The sequence below is a fragment of the Rhinatrema bivittatum genome, chromosome 12, assembly GCF_901001135.1.
Source record: "Rhinatrema bivittatum chromosome 12, aRhiBiv1.1, whole genome shotgun sequence".
In the NCBI taxonomy this organism is placed as follows: domain Eukaryota; kingdom Metazoa; phylum Chordata; class Amphibia; order Gymnophiona; family Rhinatrematidae; genus Rhinatrema; species Rhinatrema bivittatum.
Genome location: NC_042626.1, coordinates 11279589 through 11298509, shown reverse-complemented (window position 1 = coordinate 11298509; position 18921 = coordinate 11279589). Strand labels below are relative to the sequence as shown.

The following is an 18921-nucleotide window of genomic DNA, read 5'->3' as shown; positions in this document are numbered from 1 at the left end:
GCTGATATGTGTCAGGGCCCACTTGCTGCAGTACAAAAAATGACCCAAGAAAGCTTGGTGCCAAGAGCATTGATGGAAGTTGTAGACCTGAGCCAGACTCTCTCTCCTATCTTGAACTGGAGAGCTGGCCTTCCATGGATTTCTGCCGTTCTCTTGGCTCAGGCGGTGGCTTTCTCAATCAGCTGATTGGTCCGGTCCCATAGTTCATGCAATTCCTGCATGGAGAGTTGAACCACCGGTGACAGAACAGTCACAGATAATTGCAGAGGTGTAGAGGCTGTTTCCTGTAAACCAACTGGAAGGATGAGGAGCCCATGGCTGTGTTAACGTGTTTATTATGGGAAAATTCAGCCCAAGGTAGAAGAGTAGTCCAGTTGTCCTGGCGTTCGTTAATATATCTACGAATGAAGTTTTTGAGGGTACAATTGGTTTGCTCTACTTGCCCGTTGCCTTGCAGGTGGTAGGCCATTGTATAGTCCGAGCATGATGCCAAACTTTTTGCAGAGAGAACGCCAGTATCGTGCGGTGAACTGCACTCCTCTATCTGAGAGTATATACTTTGATAGTCCATGCAGGTGAAACAACATGGAGGACAAAGAGATGTAGCAACAGAGTAATGTTTGGCAAATAATTGTACTGGGCAATAACAGTTTAACAGCCAAAATGATTTTTTATTCTGTTTGTGCACACAACAATTGTGCACAGGTGTTCAATACCTGGGGGTCTTCCCATTATAAACATTGATCTATTGTGGCATTGAACACCTGTGCACAATTGTTGTGTGCACAAACAGAATAAAAAATCGTTTTGTCTGTGAAACTGTTATTGCCCAGTACAATTATTTGCCACACATTACTCTGTTGCTAAATATCTAAATGTGTGTGCCTTCTACTCCGCTCTATCTTTGGACAAAGAGATGTGCCAGTTCTGGCAGTTTGGTGTAGAGATTATTTTCTCGCAGGTGTTGCAAGATGATGCAAATGTTTCTTCAGTGGGAGCTCAGGATTTGAGAAGATTAATATGTCAACCAAGTATACAACCACACAGGTGTACAGAAGATCATGAAAGATCTCGTTGACCATTTTCTGGAAAATCATGAGGGCATTGCAAAGCCCAGAAGGCATGACCACATACTCGTAATGTTCATCGCGAATATTGAATGCCGTTTTCTATTCATCACCAGGCATAATGCGGATGAGGTTGTATGCACCCGATATCCAACTTTGTGAATATCTTGGCACCCTGATGGCAGTCAAAGAGCTCTGTTATTAGAGGTAATGGATAACTGTCCTTCTTAGCAATGGCGTTCAGGCCGCGGTAGTCTATGCATGGCCTAAGTGATCTGTCATTGCAACGAAGAAAAACTCGGCCCCTGCCAAAGAAGAGGAAGGACGGATAAACCCCTGTTCTAGGCCTAGGGTAATCTCCTCGAATGACCCTCTGTGGACAGTGGGCAAAAAGATGGCAGTACAGATAGAGGCCCTGCTGTCTGCAACAGAGTCTCTCTTCTGTCCTACTGCATTTGCTCTTCTGGAAGCAGAGAGGTCGAGGGTGTGGCAGCCAGGGGTGAGAGCAGATGATGGAATCGGGGTGCCTATGAGTCATTCCTTCGTGCCGGACGGGTCTCTCAATACCTTTGCTGCAACTAATGAACTATTTTGCCGATTCGGGCAATGAAGGCCTCTAGCGAGGTGAGAAGATCCCAGGCAGTGGGATTATCTTTAATTTTCCCCAAGAAGCTTCCAAGATTATGATGACTAAACTATCCTCGTGCCAGTTCATCTCGAATGCCAGTGACTGAGATTGGGAGTCTTGGCAGAGGTGGAGCAGATCAGAGGCCATCGCTGCTACACAACCTGGCTCTTTGAAGCCAGTGCAGAACTGCTCCATGAACTGTTGCATGTTGAGCAAGTGTGGGTCCCTTCGCTCCCAGAATGAGATGCCCAGGCCAGTGCTGTTTTATCAAGCAGGGAGAGGATATACGTGATTTTGGCCTGATCTTTGGGGAATAACGGAGCCTGTAATTGAAAGTGCATTCTGCACTGGTTCATGAATCCCCTACACCACTTGGGATCCCTGGCATACCAAGGAAGGAGCTGGCAGTTGAGGAACTGGCCAACTGCCTGCGACAGGAGGCAACGGTGCTGGTACAGGTGGAGGTGGCACTGCCTGAGTGGTCAGTGTGTCCAGGCAAGTGGACAGCCAGTCCATCGTGGCAGCCAGAAGCTCCGAGATGCGGCCTGCAGGCAATGCCAGGGATGGCCTGAAGCAAAGTCAAATTCACTGAGTCCATGGCCTCAGCAACCTGTTATATCTGTGGACCTTTGGTCCAAGACAGGATTAGCTCTAACTGCAGGGAGGAGCCCTGCAGATTTCCACTGTCTGAAGGCGGTCCCAGGCGAAGCAGAGAGCAGTCAGGACCTTCACCTATACCAGCCAACTTTCCTCTCTGGGTGCTGGGGCCAGCAGGACTTGGGTGGGGTCTCTGCTGATGGCAGAGAGAAGGTTTGTAGTAAGCTGGGTCAGGCAGCAGTCAGAGGTCCAAGCAATGATCAGAGGCAGGCAGCGGTCAGTTGTATCCAGAGTCCAGGAGAAGAGGGACGGATAGGCAGGGCAGGCAGATGAGAACAACATGCGGACTACATGGATGGAGCAGACAGGGACGAAGACAGAAGACAAACTGAAGACAAGCTGGACAAAGAAACAGTTGGAAGCAACATGTAGTACTAGGAAGTAGATGGACCTGTTGTTGAGGCGAGTTGCTTCCGGGGATCTACTCTTATATAGGGCTGTGCTGATGATGTCATCTCTAGGAACCATGGGGACTTTCCTGCCTTGGTCCCTTTAAATATCAGGAAGTGGTGTGCATGCATGCCTAGGGGAGATGTGGAGCGCGTTGGCGGCAGTGTCCCGCTGGCGGCATCCTGCTGGTGGTTGATTGGCAGCATTCGCTGTGTTGAAGAGGAGCAGGGCCAGCCCGGCCGTGGGAGGCGAGTGCAGAGGTTCACTGGCGCAGCCTACGGACCACTGAACGCAACATGTTGTAGAAGCAAAGATAAAAATGATTTACTGGTGTTGCTGGAGAGTTCTATAGGAAAAAGTAGAGATAATATGAATGTTACACAGTTGAATATGTTTTTAGTGGGGAAAATCTTCAGCTGTAGTTTATTAGTGTTATAAGTTCAATCTTGAGTGTTTGTTTTATTTTGGAAAAATTATTTAATGATTTGCAATGTTAATAAAAAATTAAACTTTTTTATAAAAAATATATCCCTTATAGTTTGTTGTATATTATAGTATATGTAATACAGGGATTGATTGTATTCTATATGAGCCTTTTTTCTTTACAGTTTTTAAAGATTGCGCCTTAGAACTATAATTAATGTCTTGCCACTGAACTTGTGAAAGAACTCTACTCTCTGTTCCTTCAAGACTCTGCCTTACTCAAGTCTGGTCTCTTAGATGAGGAACCTTCCCTGTCTGAAGGGGAAGAAAATTCATATTTGAGTTTCATACATCTATATTTAATGGCCTGAGGGGACATCTCAATGCAAGGTCCACAGAATGAAGAGTCATAAGATGAGCCCAAACACAAGAGATATTGGTTATGCAGATCATGGATGCCTATTTTGTGTTTATATTCCACACAAAACTTGAATGGAACCTTCCCCAAACTTGGGGACTTATCTGACATAGGGCCTCATTTTCTAAAGTATCGCAGGCCTGTGATACTTTAGAAAATCGCGCTAATGGGGGGCGGGGGGGTCGACCCCGGGGGGGTGGTCCTGCGCTAGCCGGCAGCGATCGCACCGCCGTGGTGCGATCGCTGCCGGTTTCGCACCCAATAGCGCCACCATAGAAGGTGTAGCTATTGGGCGCGAAATAGGACGCGGAAAGGCACCTACCTTTTCGCCGTCCGTGGCGTCTTCGTGGAGTCGTCCCCGGTAATGCCCCGACTCCTCCTCTTCCGGGGCCGACTCCGCCCCGATTTAGGTAGCGCAGGCGTGTGCTACCTTTGCAGGCTATCGCAGGCTTGCGCTAACAGCGCAAGCCTGCGATAGCCTTGGTAAATAAGGCCCATAGTGAGGGAGAGAGGTTATGAAATGGAAAATTGAGTTGAGCTTTTTTGGTTCATTAAATGCAAAAGAAATACAAGCAGACAAAAAAAACTAATGAAATTAAAGAAAAACAGACATGAAAAATCAGAGCAACAACCTTGAGAAGAAAGCAAAAAAATTACATGTCTGGACGCTCCAAGCGGGTAAAGAAAAAAGCTTGCACAGCAGAAGTAGCCCAGGAACTCCTGCACATGCTCTGAAAGATTTCTGGTTCTTTCGGAGCTAGAAGAGAGCAAATTTCTCGTGACGGCACTATTAGTTGACATCATCTAGTTGTGTAGCTGCTCCTGCTAGTCCACAGAGAAACTACCTTTGAAAATCGGTTTATACTTAGTTTAAGTACAAAAGTACCAATGTAACTTGCACCTACTATAACTGTGGGTGACGAACACGACAAATTATGCACATGCATTTGAAAATTCGCTTGTTTGCATAGTTTACTCTTCCAAGCTAAACATGCCTCTGAGAACACCTCTTTTTCAATGTTACTACACTAAAACTATGTACATTATGAAATACGGAAACACCTTTCTGCTGCTAGGCAAGGTACAATTTTTCGCCCCCAGAGATCTAGCTGGCTAAGGCCATAGTTAGCTGGTTAGATCTTTATAAAAATTGTCTGAGAGAGAGATAACTGGTTATTGCAAACAAATTTCATATGTAATTAGCATGTAATATGGATTGCTTATTTGCTACACCCTGTTTGAAAAACAAGGTTATAATAAACACAGAGAATTTCTAAGTTTGCCAATTATTCAGGGGAAAAAGAGGCAAACTAAATTTAAATTATTATGATCAGCATATATAAAATTTAATTAAATTATTCATCTTACCTCAGATTTCTCTAAAGAATCTTTAGCTTCTTGAAACTGCACCATTAATTCTTCTACCTTTTCATCAGTTTCTCCTAACATTTTATTTTGCTGCTCTAAACAATAGTTTATTACAAAAAGTTGATATGTAATTATATATATTTACAATTAATATACAACTTTTAGGCTCAGACATAAACCAGTAAAAAAAGAAATATATGTTCATATTAAATTTAAAGATTTACTTTAATAAAAATGTTCCTTGTCAATTTCCTTTTTATTAACCCTGAAAACAGGGCTGGTAGGCCAGGTGCTGCTAGTTGGGAAGTAACAGACCTCTAGGTGGCGGTAATGATGCGTCTTTTGCTCTGTCTCAAAATAACTATAAAAACTCTATAAGCCAGACAGGTTACATTTCCCATGTCCCTCCACCTCATTGTTTTATTACCATAAAATGAATAGAACAAATCATTGCCCTGTAAATAATATGTCCTATTTAAGTTGAAAAGTTTATTAAAAAAAAAGGTGATATGATGCTTATAGGAAATAATTTTCTTCTTTAGATTTCAGATTATGGTATGAGGCAGAGGAAGGCAACTCCATTGCTTACATAGAAACATAGAAATGTCGGCAGAAGAAGACCAACGGTCCATCCAGTCTGCCCAGGAAGCTTTCACGCTTATTTTTCATACTTATCTGTTGCTCTTGTCCCTTTTAAGTAACTTTTTGGTTCTATTTCCCTTCCACCCCTGCCCTCGATGTAGATAGCAGTGCTGGAGCTGCATCTAAGTGTAGTATCTAGCTAATTGGTTTGGGGTAGTAACCGCCGTAATAAGCAAGCTACTCCCATGCTTATTTACCCAGCCTGTGCAATTCAGTCCTTGTTGGTTGTTGTCTGAATATAATTCCTCTTTTCTTCATCCCCCCTGCCGTTGAAGCAGTGAGCTGCACTGGATATGTATTCCAAGTGAAGTATCAAGCTTGATTCGGGGTAGTAACTGCTGTAACAAGCAAGCTACACCCATGATTATTTGTTTTACCCAGACTACGTAATTCAGTCCTTGCTGATAGTTGTCTGAATATAAATCATCTTTTCTTCATTCCTCTTGCCGTTGAAGCAGAGAGCTATTCTGGATATGCATTGAAAGTGAAGTATCAGGCTTATTTTTTGTGGATGCAAATCCTTTTTTCCACATTTCCTCTTGCCGTTGAAGCATAGAGCAATATTGGAGTCGCATTAACCGTGTGTATGTTTATTGAATAAGGACATTAACCGTGTGTATGTTTATTGAATAAGGATATTAATCTCCAGGTAGTAGCCATCATTCCCGCAAGCCACCCCCATGCCTCTTCTCTTCATTCACATCCTCTAGACTTTATGGATCCACAGTATTTATCCCACGCCCCTTTGAAATCCTTCACAGTTTTGGTCTTCACCACTTCCTCCGGAAGGGCATTCCAGGCATCCACCACCCTCTCTGTGAAGAAATACTTCCTGACATTTGTTCTGAGTTTTCCTCCCTGGAGTTTTAAATCGTGACCCCTGGTTCTGCTGATTTTTTTGCAATGGAAAAGGTTTGTCGTTGTCTTTGGATCATTAAAACCTTTCAAGTATCTGAAAGTCTGTATTATATCACCCCTGCTCCTCCTTTCCTCCAGGGTGTACATATTTAGATTTTTCAATCTCTCCTCATAAGTTATTCGATGAAGACCATCCACCTTTTTAGTCGCCCTTCTCTGGACCGCCTCCATCCTGTCTCTTCGGAGATATGGTCTCCAGAACTGAACACAGTACTCCAGGTGAGGCCTCACCAAGGACCTGTACAAGGGGATAATCACTTCCCTTTTCTTACTCGACATTCCTCTCTCTATGCAGCCCAGCATTCTTCTGGCTTTAGCTATCGCCTTGTCACATTGTTTCGCCGACTTCAGATTATTAGACACTATCACCCCAGAGGTCTCTCTCCTGCTCCGTGTATATCAGCCATTCTCCCTCCATCGAATACAGTTCTTTCGGATTTCCACACCCCATATGCATGACTTTGCACTTCTTGGCATTGAATCTCAGCTGCCATATCTTCGACCACTCTTCCAGCTTCCTTAAATCCCATCTCATTCTCTCCACTCCTTCTGGTGTGTCCACTCTGTTACAGATCTTAGTGTCATCCGCAAAAAGACAAACCTTACCTTCTATCCCGTCCGCAATGTCGCTCACAAAGATATTGAACAGGACCGGTCCCATCACTGATCCTTGCGGCACTCCACTCAACACTGCTCTCTCTTCAGAATAAGTTCCATTTACCATCACACATTGTCTTCTGTCCGTCAACCAGTTTGCAATCCAGGCCACCACCTTGGCACTTAGTCCTAAGCTTCTCATTTTATTCACCAGTCTCCTGTGCGGAACTGTATCAAAAGCTTTGCTGAAATCCAAGTAGATGACATCGAGCGCTCTTCCTTGATCCAACTCCTTGGTTACCCAGTCAGATTTGTCTGATAGGATCTTCCCCTGGTGAATCCATGCTGCCTCTGGTCCAGCAATTCTTCCAACTGTAGATAGTTCACTATTCTTTCTTTCAACAGCGACTCCATTACTTTTCCCACCACCAAGGTGAGGCTAACCGGTCTGCAGTTACCAGCCTCTTCTCTGTTTCCACTCTTGTGAAGCGGAACCACCACCGCTCTTCTCCAATCGCTCGGTACCACTTCCGTTTCTAGGGATCTATTGAACAGGTCACACAGCGGACCCGCCAGCACATCTCTGAGCTCCCTCAGTATCCTGGGAAGTGCTACAAATGGTCCTAGTATTCAGGCTATCCACCAATGAATATGCATGACATATTTGCATACAATGGAATGGAAGCAGTGCATGGGACCTATATTTAACACATTTTTCCTCTGATTTAGATTAAAAGCTGAAACAATTTTAGGCAAGAAAGACAGAACTGAGTGGAAAAAGACCAGTTAATCAACAAACACTAGGAGGTAGATATTCAAAAGACAGCCAGCTCAACAAGTTAACTGAATAAACATATCCAGCTAACTTGTCCAGGATATTCAGCAATGCAGCCACACTCAGATATATCCAGATAACTTTAAATTACTTGGATAAACTTATCCGGTTAATTTTAGATCTAATCAATAGCAAGTCTAACTTATCCAGTTAAGCGAGAACTTCTCTCCGGATATACAGAGCTGTGCTCTTTGCGCCTGCGCAACAGTTCCCGCACAATTGCCTGCATCACCTCAGTTGATGAGAAAGCACAGAGAAGCAGAGTACAACAAGAAAGAATAAGAGCAAGCAGGAAAGAATGGAGACTGTCCAGGGAGAAGGGTGGGAATGCATGGCTAATTCATACTGTTATCTACGGAAAACACCGTTTACAGTAAGCAAACTTGCTATTTTCTCCATCAATAAGCAGGCTGAATTAGCCATGCAGCCTGGGAGTCCCAAGCTAAGGAAGATGAAGCACACTATGTGGTATGGCACTGGGTGACAGTCCCTTTATGGTTATCCAGTCATCACTTAGTGTGCAGGGGATCCCTGTGATTGGTAGACTGGAGTGGTGTGATCCAGTATTTCCTGCCCCATAGCCACGTCCAATTGGGATTGCTGTTGGAGACAGTAATGAGACATGAAGGTGTGCAGCAAGGACCAAGTTGCTGCTTTACATATGTCTTGAACCAGCACATTATAAAGTTGGGCGACAGAGGTTGCCACTGCCCTTAGCTGATGCGCTTTGACTTTGGAGTCGAGGAGTTCCAGTCGAGAAGAGTAGCAGAAATGTATACACTGGGTCAGCCAGTTGGCTAATGTTCTTTTGGTTACCGGTAAACCTGGAGCATTAGGGTTGAAGGAGACAAAGAGTTGCAAATGTCTGTTTGAAGAATGATTTCTTTGCTTATAGTATGCTAGGGCTCTTTTGCAATCTAGCGTGTGTAGCAGAGTTTCCCGTCTGCAGGCATGTGGTTTGGGAAAGAAGGTTGGTAAAGTTATAGTCTGGTTCAGATGAAATGATGAGAGCACCTTCAGGAGGAATGATGGATGGGTTCGCAAGGTGACCTTGTCATGATAGAACTGGAAATAAGGAGGATAGTGTACCAGCGCTTGAAGTTCACTGACTTGCCTCGCTGAGGTTATTGCTACCAAGAACAATACCTTCCACATGATAGATTTCATAGAAGTGGTTAGCATTGACTCAAAGGGCAGAAGAATGAATGATTCCAACACTAGGTTTATACCCAAGGAATCACCGGGCTTGAGATTGGCAGACAGAGTTTCAAAGTGCCTCTCATGTAACAAGACACTAAAGGATGTGTGGATATGAACTCCCTCGAATGGAAGGATGGTACACCGCTATGGTGCTGAGGTGTACGCTGATGAATGATACCGCTAGGCCAAACGAGTATAGCAAATGCAGGTACTCTAGCAACTGTTCTGGTAAAGAACCGAAGAGGTCAATCAATACCAACACGCACCAATGCCAGTACCTGTACCATTTATTCGCATAACTCTTCCTTGTAGACAGTTTCCTGGAGAAGATGAGAATGTCCTGAATTTCTGTCGGAAGAGGGTGATGAATCAGCGTCTCCCTCTCAATCCCTACGCCATCAAGTGCAACAAGTCCTGCATGGGATGAATGAGTGTACCATTCTCTTGCGTCAGGAGGCCTGCTCTGCCCTGTAGAGGGATTGGTGGCTGTAGGGAGAGATGCACGAGGTAAGCATACCACAGTTGTCTGGGCCACACCAGTGCTATGAGGATGAGATCTGACTCTTCCATGATACATTTTTGAATCACTCGACCTATTATTTATTTATTTTATTTATCGAGTTTTATATACCGTTGTTCGGTTTTGCCATCACAATGGTTTACAAGGTTTCGATGCTTAACAGAGTTTTCAAAAGGTTCGTTCATATGGTTGTTAACATAGATATTATCATTTTATATAGATATTATCGTTTTATAAACTTACAGGCCGATACAGTAAAAATCGCAAGCGCCCGCTCTCCCGGCACGCGCACAGGCCACTCTCCTGTGTGCGCGATTCAGTAAATTAATTTATTTAAATTAGGGCCTGCAGTAAAAAGAGGCGCTAGGGACACTAGCGCGTCCCTAGCACCTCTTTTTTGACAGGAGCGGCGGCTGTCAGCGGGTTTGACAGCCAACGATCAATTTTGCGAGCATCAGTTCTCAAACCTGCTGACAGCCACGGGTTCAGAAACTGGACGCCAGCAAAATTGAATGTCCGGTTTTCAAACTGCGAGCCGCGGGCCAAATTTTTTTTTTTTTTAACTTTTTTTAAATTTCGGGACCTCCGACTTAATATTGCCATGATATTAAGTCGGAGGGTGCACAGAAAGGAAAATTAGTTTCTTACCTGATAATTTTCGTTCCTGTAGTACCAAGGATCAGTCCAGGACACCTGGGTTGTGACTCCGCACCAGTAGATGGAGACAGATTAAAACTTGTGGGCGGAGCCATATATAAGCCCCTGTGCCAGTCACAGCCCCTCAGTCATACGTAATGTCAAAGTAGAAAATTCAAAAGCCAACATAGCTAACCATAGAAACTTACTAAGTAAACGAAAATAATTCCAACACCCCTACAGGAAAAAACAGACTCTCCAACCGGGAGAGCAAAACAAGGGGTCAGCGTATTATAAAACAACAATGAGCGGACTCTCCGTTACTATAGCGCAACACTGCGGGCGGGATCCTGGACTGATCCTTGGTACTACAGGAACGAAAATTATCAGGTAAGAAACTAATTTTCCTTTCCCTGTACGTACCAGGATCAGTCCAGGACACCTGGGATGTACCAGAGCTAAGTTATCGAGGGTGGGAAGCAGAGAGTCCCGCTCGGAGTACCCTCTCTCCAAATCCCCCAGCATCAGTAGCTTGAACATCCAAACGGTAATGTTTAATGAAGGTATGCAACGATTTCCAGGTAGCCGCCCTGCAAATCTCTTGAGGCGACACCTGAGAAGATTCCGCCCAAGACGCAGCATGAGATCTCGTTGAATGAGCTCGAAGACCCACTGGCGGTGTTTTACCGCGCATAATGTACGCGGAACCAATGGCCTCCTTGAGCCAACGGGCGATCGTCGTGCGGGACGCCGCAGAACCTTTCTTCGGACCCGACGTCAACACAAACAGATGATCCGTTAATCGAAAAGAATTTGTGACCTCTAGATAGCGAAGAAGAGACCTCCGCACATCTAGTTTTCTCAAATCCCTTAACTTCGGGTCGGAAGATTCCCCCACCGCGAAAGCGGGAAGTTCAACCGATTGATTCAAATGAAAAGGTGATACGACCTTAGGCAGGAAAGAGGGAACGGTCCGCAAGGAAACCCCTGAATCGGAAAAGCGCAAGAAAGGCTCTCTGCAGGATAGAGCTTGCAACTCAGAAACCCGGCGAGCCGACGCAATGGCTACCAGGAATACAGTCTTTAACGTGAGATCTTTGATCGTAGAACGCTTCAGAGGCTCAAAAGGAGTTGAGCATAAGGACGAGAGCACCCAGTTGAGGTTCCAAGAAGGACAAGGGAGCCGCAAAGGAGGACGGAGGTGTTTCGCCCCCCGAAGGAAACGAGAGATATCCGGGTGGAGAGCCAGGGAGACACCCCGAATCTTACCTCGCAAACAACCAAGCGCCGCAACTTGGACCCGTAGGGAACTGCACGCTAAGCCCTTGGCCAGCCCAGCCTGGAGAAAAGCCAAAATATCGGGAATAGCAGCTGAAGTGGGATGAAGACCCCGCTCCACGCACCATTCCTCAAAGACTACCCAGACTCGAACATAAGCCAGAGACGTAGACTGCTTCCTGGATCTCAGCAGCGTGGCAACTACCGCGTCCGAGTAACCTTTTTGCTTCAACCGATACCTCTCAAAAGCCATGCCGCGAGACAGAAGTGATCCGCATCCTCCAAACAGACGGGGCCCTGACGAAGGAGCCCCGGAAACCCCTGTAGACGAAGGGGTGCTGTCACCGACAACTGGACCAGATCCGCAAACCACGGACGGCGCGGCCACTCCGGCGCCACCATGATCACGTCGGACGGGTGCAATTCTATGCGCCGCAGTATCTTGCCGATCATGGGCCATGGTGGGAACACATACAGTAGCACCTCCGCCGGCCAGGGAAGAGCTAACGCATCGACCCCTTCTGCTCCTCTTTCTCGGCGTCGACTGAAAAATCTCGGAGCCTTTGAGTTGTTCCACGTGGCCATCAGGTCCATGTGGGGTGTTCCCCAAGTCCTGCAAATGAGAAGAAACGCTTCTTCCGCTAGCTCCCACTCTCCGGGATCCAGGTGGTGTCGGCTGAGGAAGTCCGCCTGGACATTGTCGACTCCTGCTATGTGAGACGCAGCAAGATCGCCGAGATGCCGCTCTGCCCAGGCCATCAAGGAACGCGCTTCCTCCGCTACTTGAGGGCTTTTCGTTCCGCCCTGGCGATTGATGTAAGCCACGGTGGTAGCGTTGTCCGACAATACTCGGATCGCCTTTCCTCTTACAAGGGGTAGAAAAGCTTGCAATGCCAGACGGACCGCCCTGAACTCTAGGCGGTTGATAGACCACTGGGTCTGATCTTCTGACCACAGACCCTGAACCGATTTCCCTTGGCAAACTGCACCCCAACCGGAAAGACTGGCATCCGTGGTCACCATTGTCCAGTTGGGAAGAAGAAGAGATACTCCACAGGAGAGATGATTGGGATCCAGCCACCAGCCCAGGCTGGAGCGCACTTGACTCTCGAGAGGCAGTGGAAGATAATATTCCTCTGAAATCGGTTTCCAGCGGGACAATAATGAAGACTGCAGTGGCCGTAGGTGAGCGAATGCCCAAGGGACTAACGCCAGCGTGGAGGCCATAGATCCGAGAACTGTCAGGTAATCGCAGACTCGCGGACGGTGCAGAGACAAAAGACGTTGCACCTGAGACTGTAGTTTGCATATCCGATCCTGAGAGAGAATCACTCTGCCCTGTTTTGTGTCGAAAACGGCTCCAAGGTACTCCAAGGACTGAGTGGGTTCCAGATGACTCTTGTTGTAGTTGACCACCCAGCCCAGAGACTGCAAGAATTGTAGCACTCTGGCTACCGCTTGCCGACACAGGCTCTCTGACTTCGCCCGAATCAGCCAATCGTCGAGGTAAGGGTGAACCAGGAGGCCTTCCCGACGTAAGTGCGCCGCCACTACCACCATCACTTTCGTGAACGTCCGAGGCGCTGTCGCCAGGCCGAACGGAAGAGCCCGGAACTGGAAGTGTCTTCCCAGAATGCAAAACCGCAGGAACCGCTGGAATGCTGGTTGGATGCCCACATGAAGGTATGCTTCTGTGAGATCTAGTGACGCAAGGAATTCGCCTGGCCGCACTGACGCGATCACCGAACGAATGGTTTCCATCTTGAAGTGAGGGACCCGAAGGCATCTGTTGACTCCTTTCAGATCCAGTATGGGTCGGAAAGTGCCGTCTTTCTTGGGAACTATGAAGTAAATGGAGTACCGGCCTTTGCCGTACTGATCGGACGGAACTGGAGAGATGGCCCCCAAGGTTTCTAGTCTTCGGATGGTGTCTAGCACCGCCGCCTTCTTCTTGGGATTCTTGCAAGGCGAGACCAGGAACTTGTCCGCTGGGATGCGAGCAAAATCTAACTCGTAGCCGTGTCTTATCACGTCGAGGACCCACTGATCCGACGTCATGTTGGCCCATTCCTTGAGAAATAAGGATAGACGCGCCCCCACGTTTGGAACAGCGTGCTGAGGACGCGACAAGGGATGGGCCGGCCGAACTTCATTGCGAAGGCTTGGAACCCGCACCCGACGGGGCCCCTCCTTGCCTGCCAAAGCGTTTGCCCCGAAAGGACTGCTGCCAGTGAGTGTTTCGAGAAGAGGCCGGCCTATACGAGGGTCCGGTGGATCTCTGCGGTCTAGACTTCCGGGGACCCCGGAAATGAGCTCTGCCGGAAAACGAAGAGCGCGACCGGGTCCTATCCTCTGGCAGCCTAAACGCTCGGTTCTCACCCAGGGAAACCATCAAGTCATCTAACTCCTTTCCGAAGAGCAACTTCCCTTTGAAGGGTAACGCCCCGAGGTGAGCCTTGGACAAACCATCCGCTGCCCAGTTGCGTAGCCAAAGGAGACGGCGTGCCGACACAGCCGAAACCATGGACCTAGCTGAAGTGCGTAGAAGATCATGGAGCGCATCAGCCCCATATGCAATAGCCGCTTCCAGTCTATCTGCTTGGGAAGACTCTTCCGGAGAGAGACCTGCATTAGCCTGCAGAACCTGGGCCCAGCGCAGACTAGCTCGCATAGCGAAGTTTGTGCAAATGGCGGCTCGCACTCCCAAGGCGGAAACATCAAAAATCTTTTTGAGATGTACCTCCATCTTCCGGTCTTGAATATCCCGGAGGGCCGTAGCTCCCGTGACCGGGATGGTAGACCTCTTCGTGACAGCGGACACCGCCGAATCCACCTTTGGAAGTCTGAGGAGATCCAGCGCCTCCTCCGGTAAAGGATAAAGTTTATCCATGGTCTTGCTGACTTTCAAACCCAGCTCCGGAGTATCCCATTCCTTGAATAGGATATCCGTGGACGAGAAATGAAAAGGGAAGGCGACCGCCGGTCCTGTGAGGCCAAGCAGAACAGGATCCATATTTGCCTCCTGGCGGACCACCACCGGAGGAGCTTCAATTCCCAATTCTTGGAGAATGGCCGGGATGAGAGGTGCCAATTCCTCTCTGCGGAATAGCCGCACCACCTTGGGGTCGTCCCCTTCTGCAGCCTGTGCAGGTTTCTCTGCAATAGGCTGTGCAGTACCATCCACTGCTGCGTTCCCGGCCCCCGTCAGGGGCTCCTCGGAGGACTCAGTATCATCCCCAGGAGAATCCTCGGTATCCGATTCTTGCGGCACCCCCCTGGGAGGCCGCTTCCCCCGGGACGCACCGTGGGCGATCTCTGCGCCCTTTCTGGCTTTCTTTTTCCGTAGAGGGGACCCGTGGTCGGTCGCACGCGAGCCAATTCCCCGGCTGCGCCTGCTGCGCTTGTATCTGAGGACTTTGCGCAGTAACAGCGCAAAATCCTCAGAAAAATCCCCAGAATCCGAAGAATCACTTTCGGAAGCCCCCCGGGACCTAAGCCCCTCCGAGGGAACCTCCCCCGCCGTGACACGCTGCGGGGAAAGCGCGGGAGGAAAGGAAGAAGCCCCCACCTTTTCCTGTGGAATTTCCCGGCCGGTGGCCAAAATGGCCGCCACTCCCGCACTAACTGGGAAAAGTTCCTGAGGCCTGTTAGCGGAGCTACCACCGCGCGACGGCGAACGCGCTACCCGGGAACGAGCCCCCCGCGGCGCTACCGAGGGTCCCTCATCACCTGGGACGCAGGCCGAACAAAGGCTGTCCCTAGAGAGACGCGCGCGCGCCGAGCCGCAGGCCCTGCACTGTGCAGCACGCGGCATGCCGGCGAGAAACGCGGGAAGAAAAAAACGGGGCCGCGGCGAAAAAATTACCTCAGGCAGGAAAAAATTGAAAAGAAGCAAACGGCGCAATTCGGCGACCTCCCCCCTGTCAACGACGCCCCCCCACCGAATAAAATGGAGCGGCGACGCCAGGCAACAGAGAGCCGCAAAAACAAAAGTAAAACTTTTTTTTTTTTTTTTTTTATAAAAAAATCGCTGTCCCTGGTTCTGAAAAGCCCTTATTCCTGCAGGGGTGAGTGAACCAGGCTCCCTGGTGTCACCCCTGACGCTGCCACTAGTTCAGCCGGGTCCTCAACCCTGGCAGCGGCCTCAACCGGGGGAGGGTAGTCCCCTCAGGACCTCTCAACTCCCCTGGGAGGCAGGGCAACCGGGAAAGAATTAAAAGAAAACCCAATTTAGTTAAAAAAACAATCACTAACCAAAAACTAACTAAAAAATCAAACCTGAAAAAACAACCAGAATCAGGTCAGGCAGGGCTGTGACTGGACCTGCACCATCTACTGGAGACAGAGTAAGACTGAGGGGCTGTGACTGGCACAGGGGCTTATATATGGCTCCGCCCACAAGTTTTAATCTGTCTCCATCTACTGGTGCGGAGTCACAACCCAGGTGTCCTGGACTGATCCTGGTACGTACAGGGAAAAGCAGTTTTGACTGCTTTTCTGTGCACTTTCCCAGTGCCAAGAGAAATTAACGCCTACATTTGGGTAGGCGCTACTTTCTGAAAGTAAAATGTGCGGCTTGGCTGCACATTTTACTTTCTGAATCGCGCGGGAATGACTAATAGGGCCATAAACATGCATTTGCATGTTGCGGACACTATTAGTTTTGGGGGGGTTGGACACGCATTTTTGGCGCGCTATTACCCCTTACTGAATAAGAGGTAAAGCTAGCGCATCGAAAACGCACATCCAAATGCGGGTTAACAGTGCGCTCCATCGGAGCGCACTGTACTGTATCGGCTCGTTAGTTTGTAGGTTAGACTATACATGTTTCGGTTCATTATTATGTTATTTTTACATTGGTTCCACAATTTTGCTTAGTGTCAATAGGAGGGGAGTGGTGTTTTAGAGTCATTGGGTGAGTTGGTAGGCTTTGGTAAACATCCAGGTTTTTAGATCTTTTTTGAAAGTTTTTAAGTTTTCTTGTGTTCGGAGTTCGGTTGGGAGGGTGTTCCAGAGTATAGGGCTTCCTAGTGAAATTGCTCTCTTTTGAGTTGAGGTGTGTTGTTTAGAGCGAGCAGGTGGAATCTTTAGTAGTCCTTTATTTGCTGATCTGAGGTTTCTGTTTGGAGAATGCAGTTTTATGGATGAGCTTAGCCAGTTTGTTTGTTTTTCGTATATTTGTTTGTGTAGTATGGATAGTATTTTGTATTCAATCCTAAATTTTATTGGGAGCCAGTGAAGTGATATAAGTGTAAGAGTAATGTGATCATGTTTTTTCGATCCAGTGAGTATTCTTGCAGTTGCGTTTTGCAGGATTTGGAGTGGTCGGATGGTGTTAAAGGGTAAGTTGAATAGTAGGGAGTTGCAGTAGTCCAGATTGGAGAAAATGAGTAGTTGAAGGACTGATCTGAAGTCGTTGGGGGAGAGGAAAGGTTTTAATTGACGTAGTGTTAGGAGTTTGTGATATCCATCTTTGATTTTAGTTGTGATGTGGTTCTTGAAGGAAAGTTCCTTGTCAATTATGACTCCAAGGTTGCGGGCATGATTAACCGGAGAGATTGCCACTTTATGTTTCATTAGTTTGAGTGGTGGTAGCTGGGGAGCGTTGTTCTTTCTATCCAGTATGATTATTTCAGTCTTATCGAAGTTTAGGATTAGTTTCATGTTGGTTAGTAGTTGTTTTATTTTGATAGATAAGTGGCTATTTTTTTGTAGGTTTCTTCCACAGATTTTTGTATTGGGATTAGTATTTGAATGTCATCTGCATATACGAAGTGGGTCAGCTTTAGTGGAATTGGAGGGTATGCATAAAACAGGCTTCCCATTCATGGAAGCAGGAATGCATCCTGAGCGACTCTCCGCTCGCTGGGGTAAAGAGAGCAGAACTTCAGCAGCTTCGTGTTGGACTCATTTGCAAAAAGGTCTATGCAGGGTATTCCCCACCTCTTGAACAGAGGTTGTGCCATGTCCTGGTGGAGCTCCCACTCGTGGGGATGAAAGATTCTGCTGAGCCTGTTGGCTTATGTGTTCTTGATCCCTGGCAGGTAGGTCGCTTGTAACTAAATAGAGGTGCCAGTGCCCACTCTAGAATCAGGACTGATTCCCTGCAAAGCATCTTGGAACCAGACCTGATTATCTGTATAGACCATTACTCTCTTCCCTTTTAGTAGATGGGAGAAGGTATGGATGGCATTCCTTACAGCTTGCAGCTCCAAAAGGTTGATTTGGAGAGTTCTTTCGCTAGGGGACCAAAGCCCTTGCGTTTTGAAGTGCAACATTTGTGCCCCCAGCCCTTCATGGATGCGTCCATCGTCATAACAATCTGATGTGCCGGTTTCCAGAAAGGTGCTCCCAACTCTAGGGTCATGGGCGATAGCCATCAATCCGACATCATCGGTTGAGTCATGGCCCCTTGGACGACATCAGGTGAATGTGCTGAGACCACTGGGACTTGAGACCCCATTGCAGCCGACGCATGTGTAGATGAGTGTGGGGGACCACAAACATTACTGCCACCACATGCCCCCACATCATGAGAATTTGATGAGGTGTGGGATTCAACTGGTTTCGCAACATGGAGGCTAGACCGCGAAAGGTTTGAATTCTGTCTGCCGGTAGAAAGGCTTTGCAAATTTTGGTGTTTATAACTGCTTCTATGAATTGAAGGGGTTGAGATTTGACTTTTCATAATTGATTATGAAGCCCAGATTTTCCAGCAGGATATGGTCTAAGTTTGATGGGAAAGGTGCAATTTGAGATTCAAAGCCACTAGCAGCCAATCATCCAAGTAGGGAAAAACTTTTATCCCCCTTTTTGCGAAGGTGGGCCACACCTACTGCTAAACATTTCGTGAACATTCTGGGTGCTGTCAACAGGCCAAATGGAAGGACCCTGTACTGGTAGTGCTGGGTGTTTACTTGAAAACAAAGATATTGCCAGGAAGATGGGTGCATCGGAGTATGGGAATAGGCATCCTTGAGATGTAAGGAACACATCGTCATTGGGTTGCAGAAAAGGCAGAATGGACTTGAGAAGTCATCTTGAATTTCTCTTGGAGAATGAATTTGTTGAGGGCTCAGAGATCCAAGATGTGCCGCAACCCTCCGCGCTCTTTTTGGGAATAAGGAAGTATTGGGAATAGAATCCCTGATCTTGTTGACACTGAGGTACTACCTGAATCGCTCATTGCTGGACCAACGTCTGTACTTTTCCAAAAATTCAATCTGTATCCATTCCACATGAAGCTGAGAACCCAACGATCTGATATTATGGGGATACAGCCATGTAAAAAGGAAGCGATCCTGCCACCAATGACCAACTGTAGCTGTGACCGAGCCAACTTCA

General features: G+C 47.5%; 1 protein-coding gene across 4 annotated transcripts in view; it reads right to left on the bottom strand.

The window, feature by feature from the left end:
* SYCP1 (synaptonemal complex protein 1) overlaps window positions 1-18921 on the bottom strand; it is a 345552-nt gene that overhangs the window by 234563 nt on the left and 92068 nt on the right. For all 4 annotated transcript variants that reach the window (XM_029573719.1, XM_029573718.1, XM_029573720.1 and 1 more), the window contains exon 12: window positions 4952-5046. In XM_029573719.1, the coding sequence (XP_029429579.1) occupies window positions 4952-5046 (95 nt within the window). The remainder of the gene's footprint in view (window positions 1-4951; window positions 5047-18921) is intronic.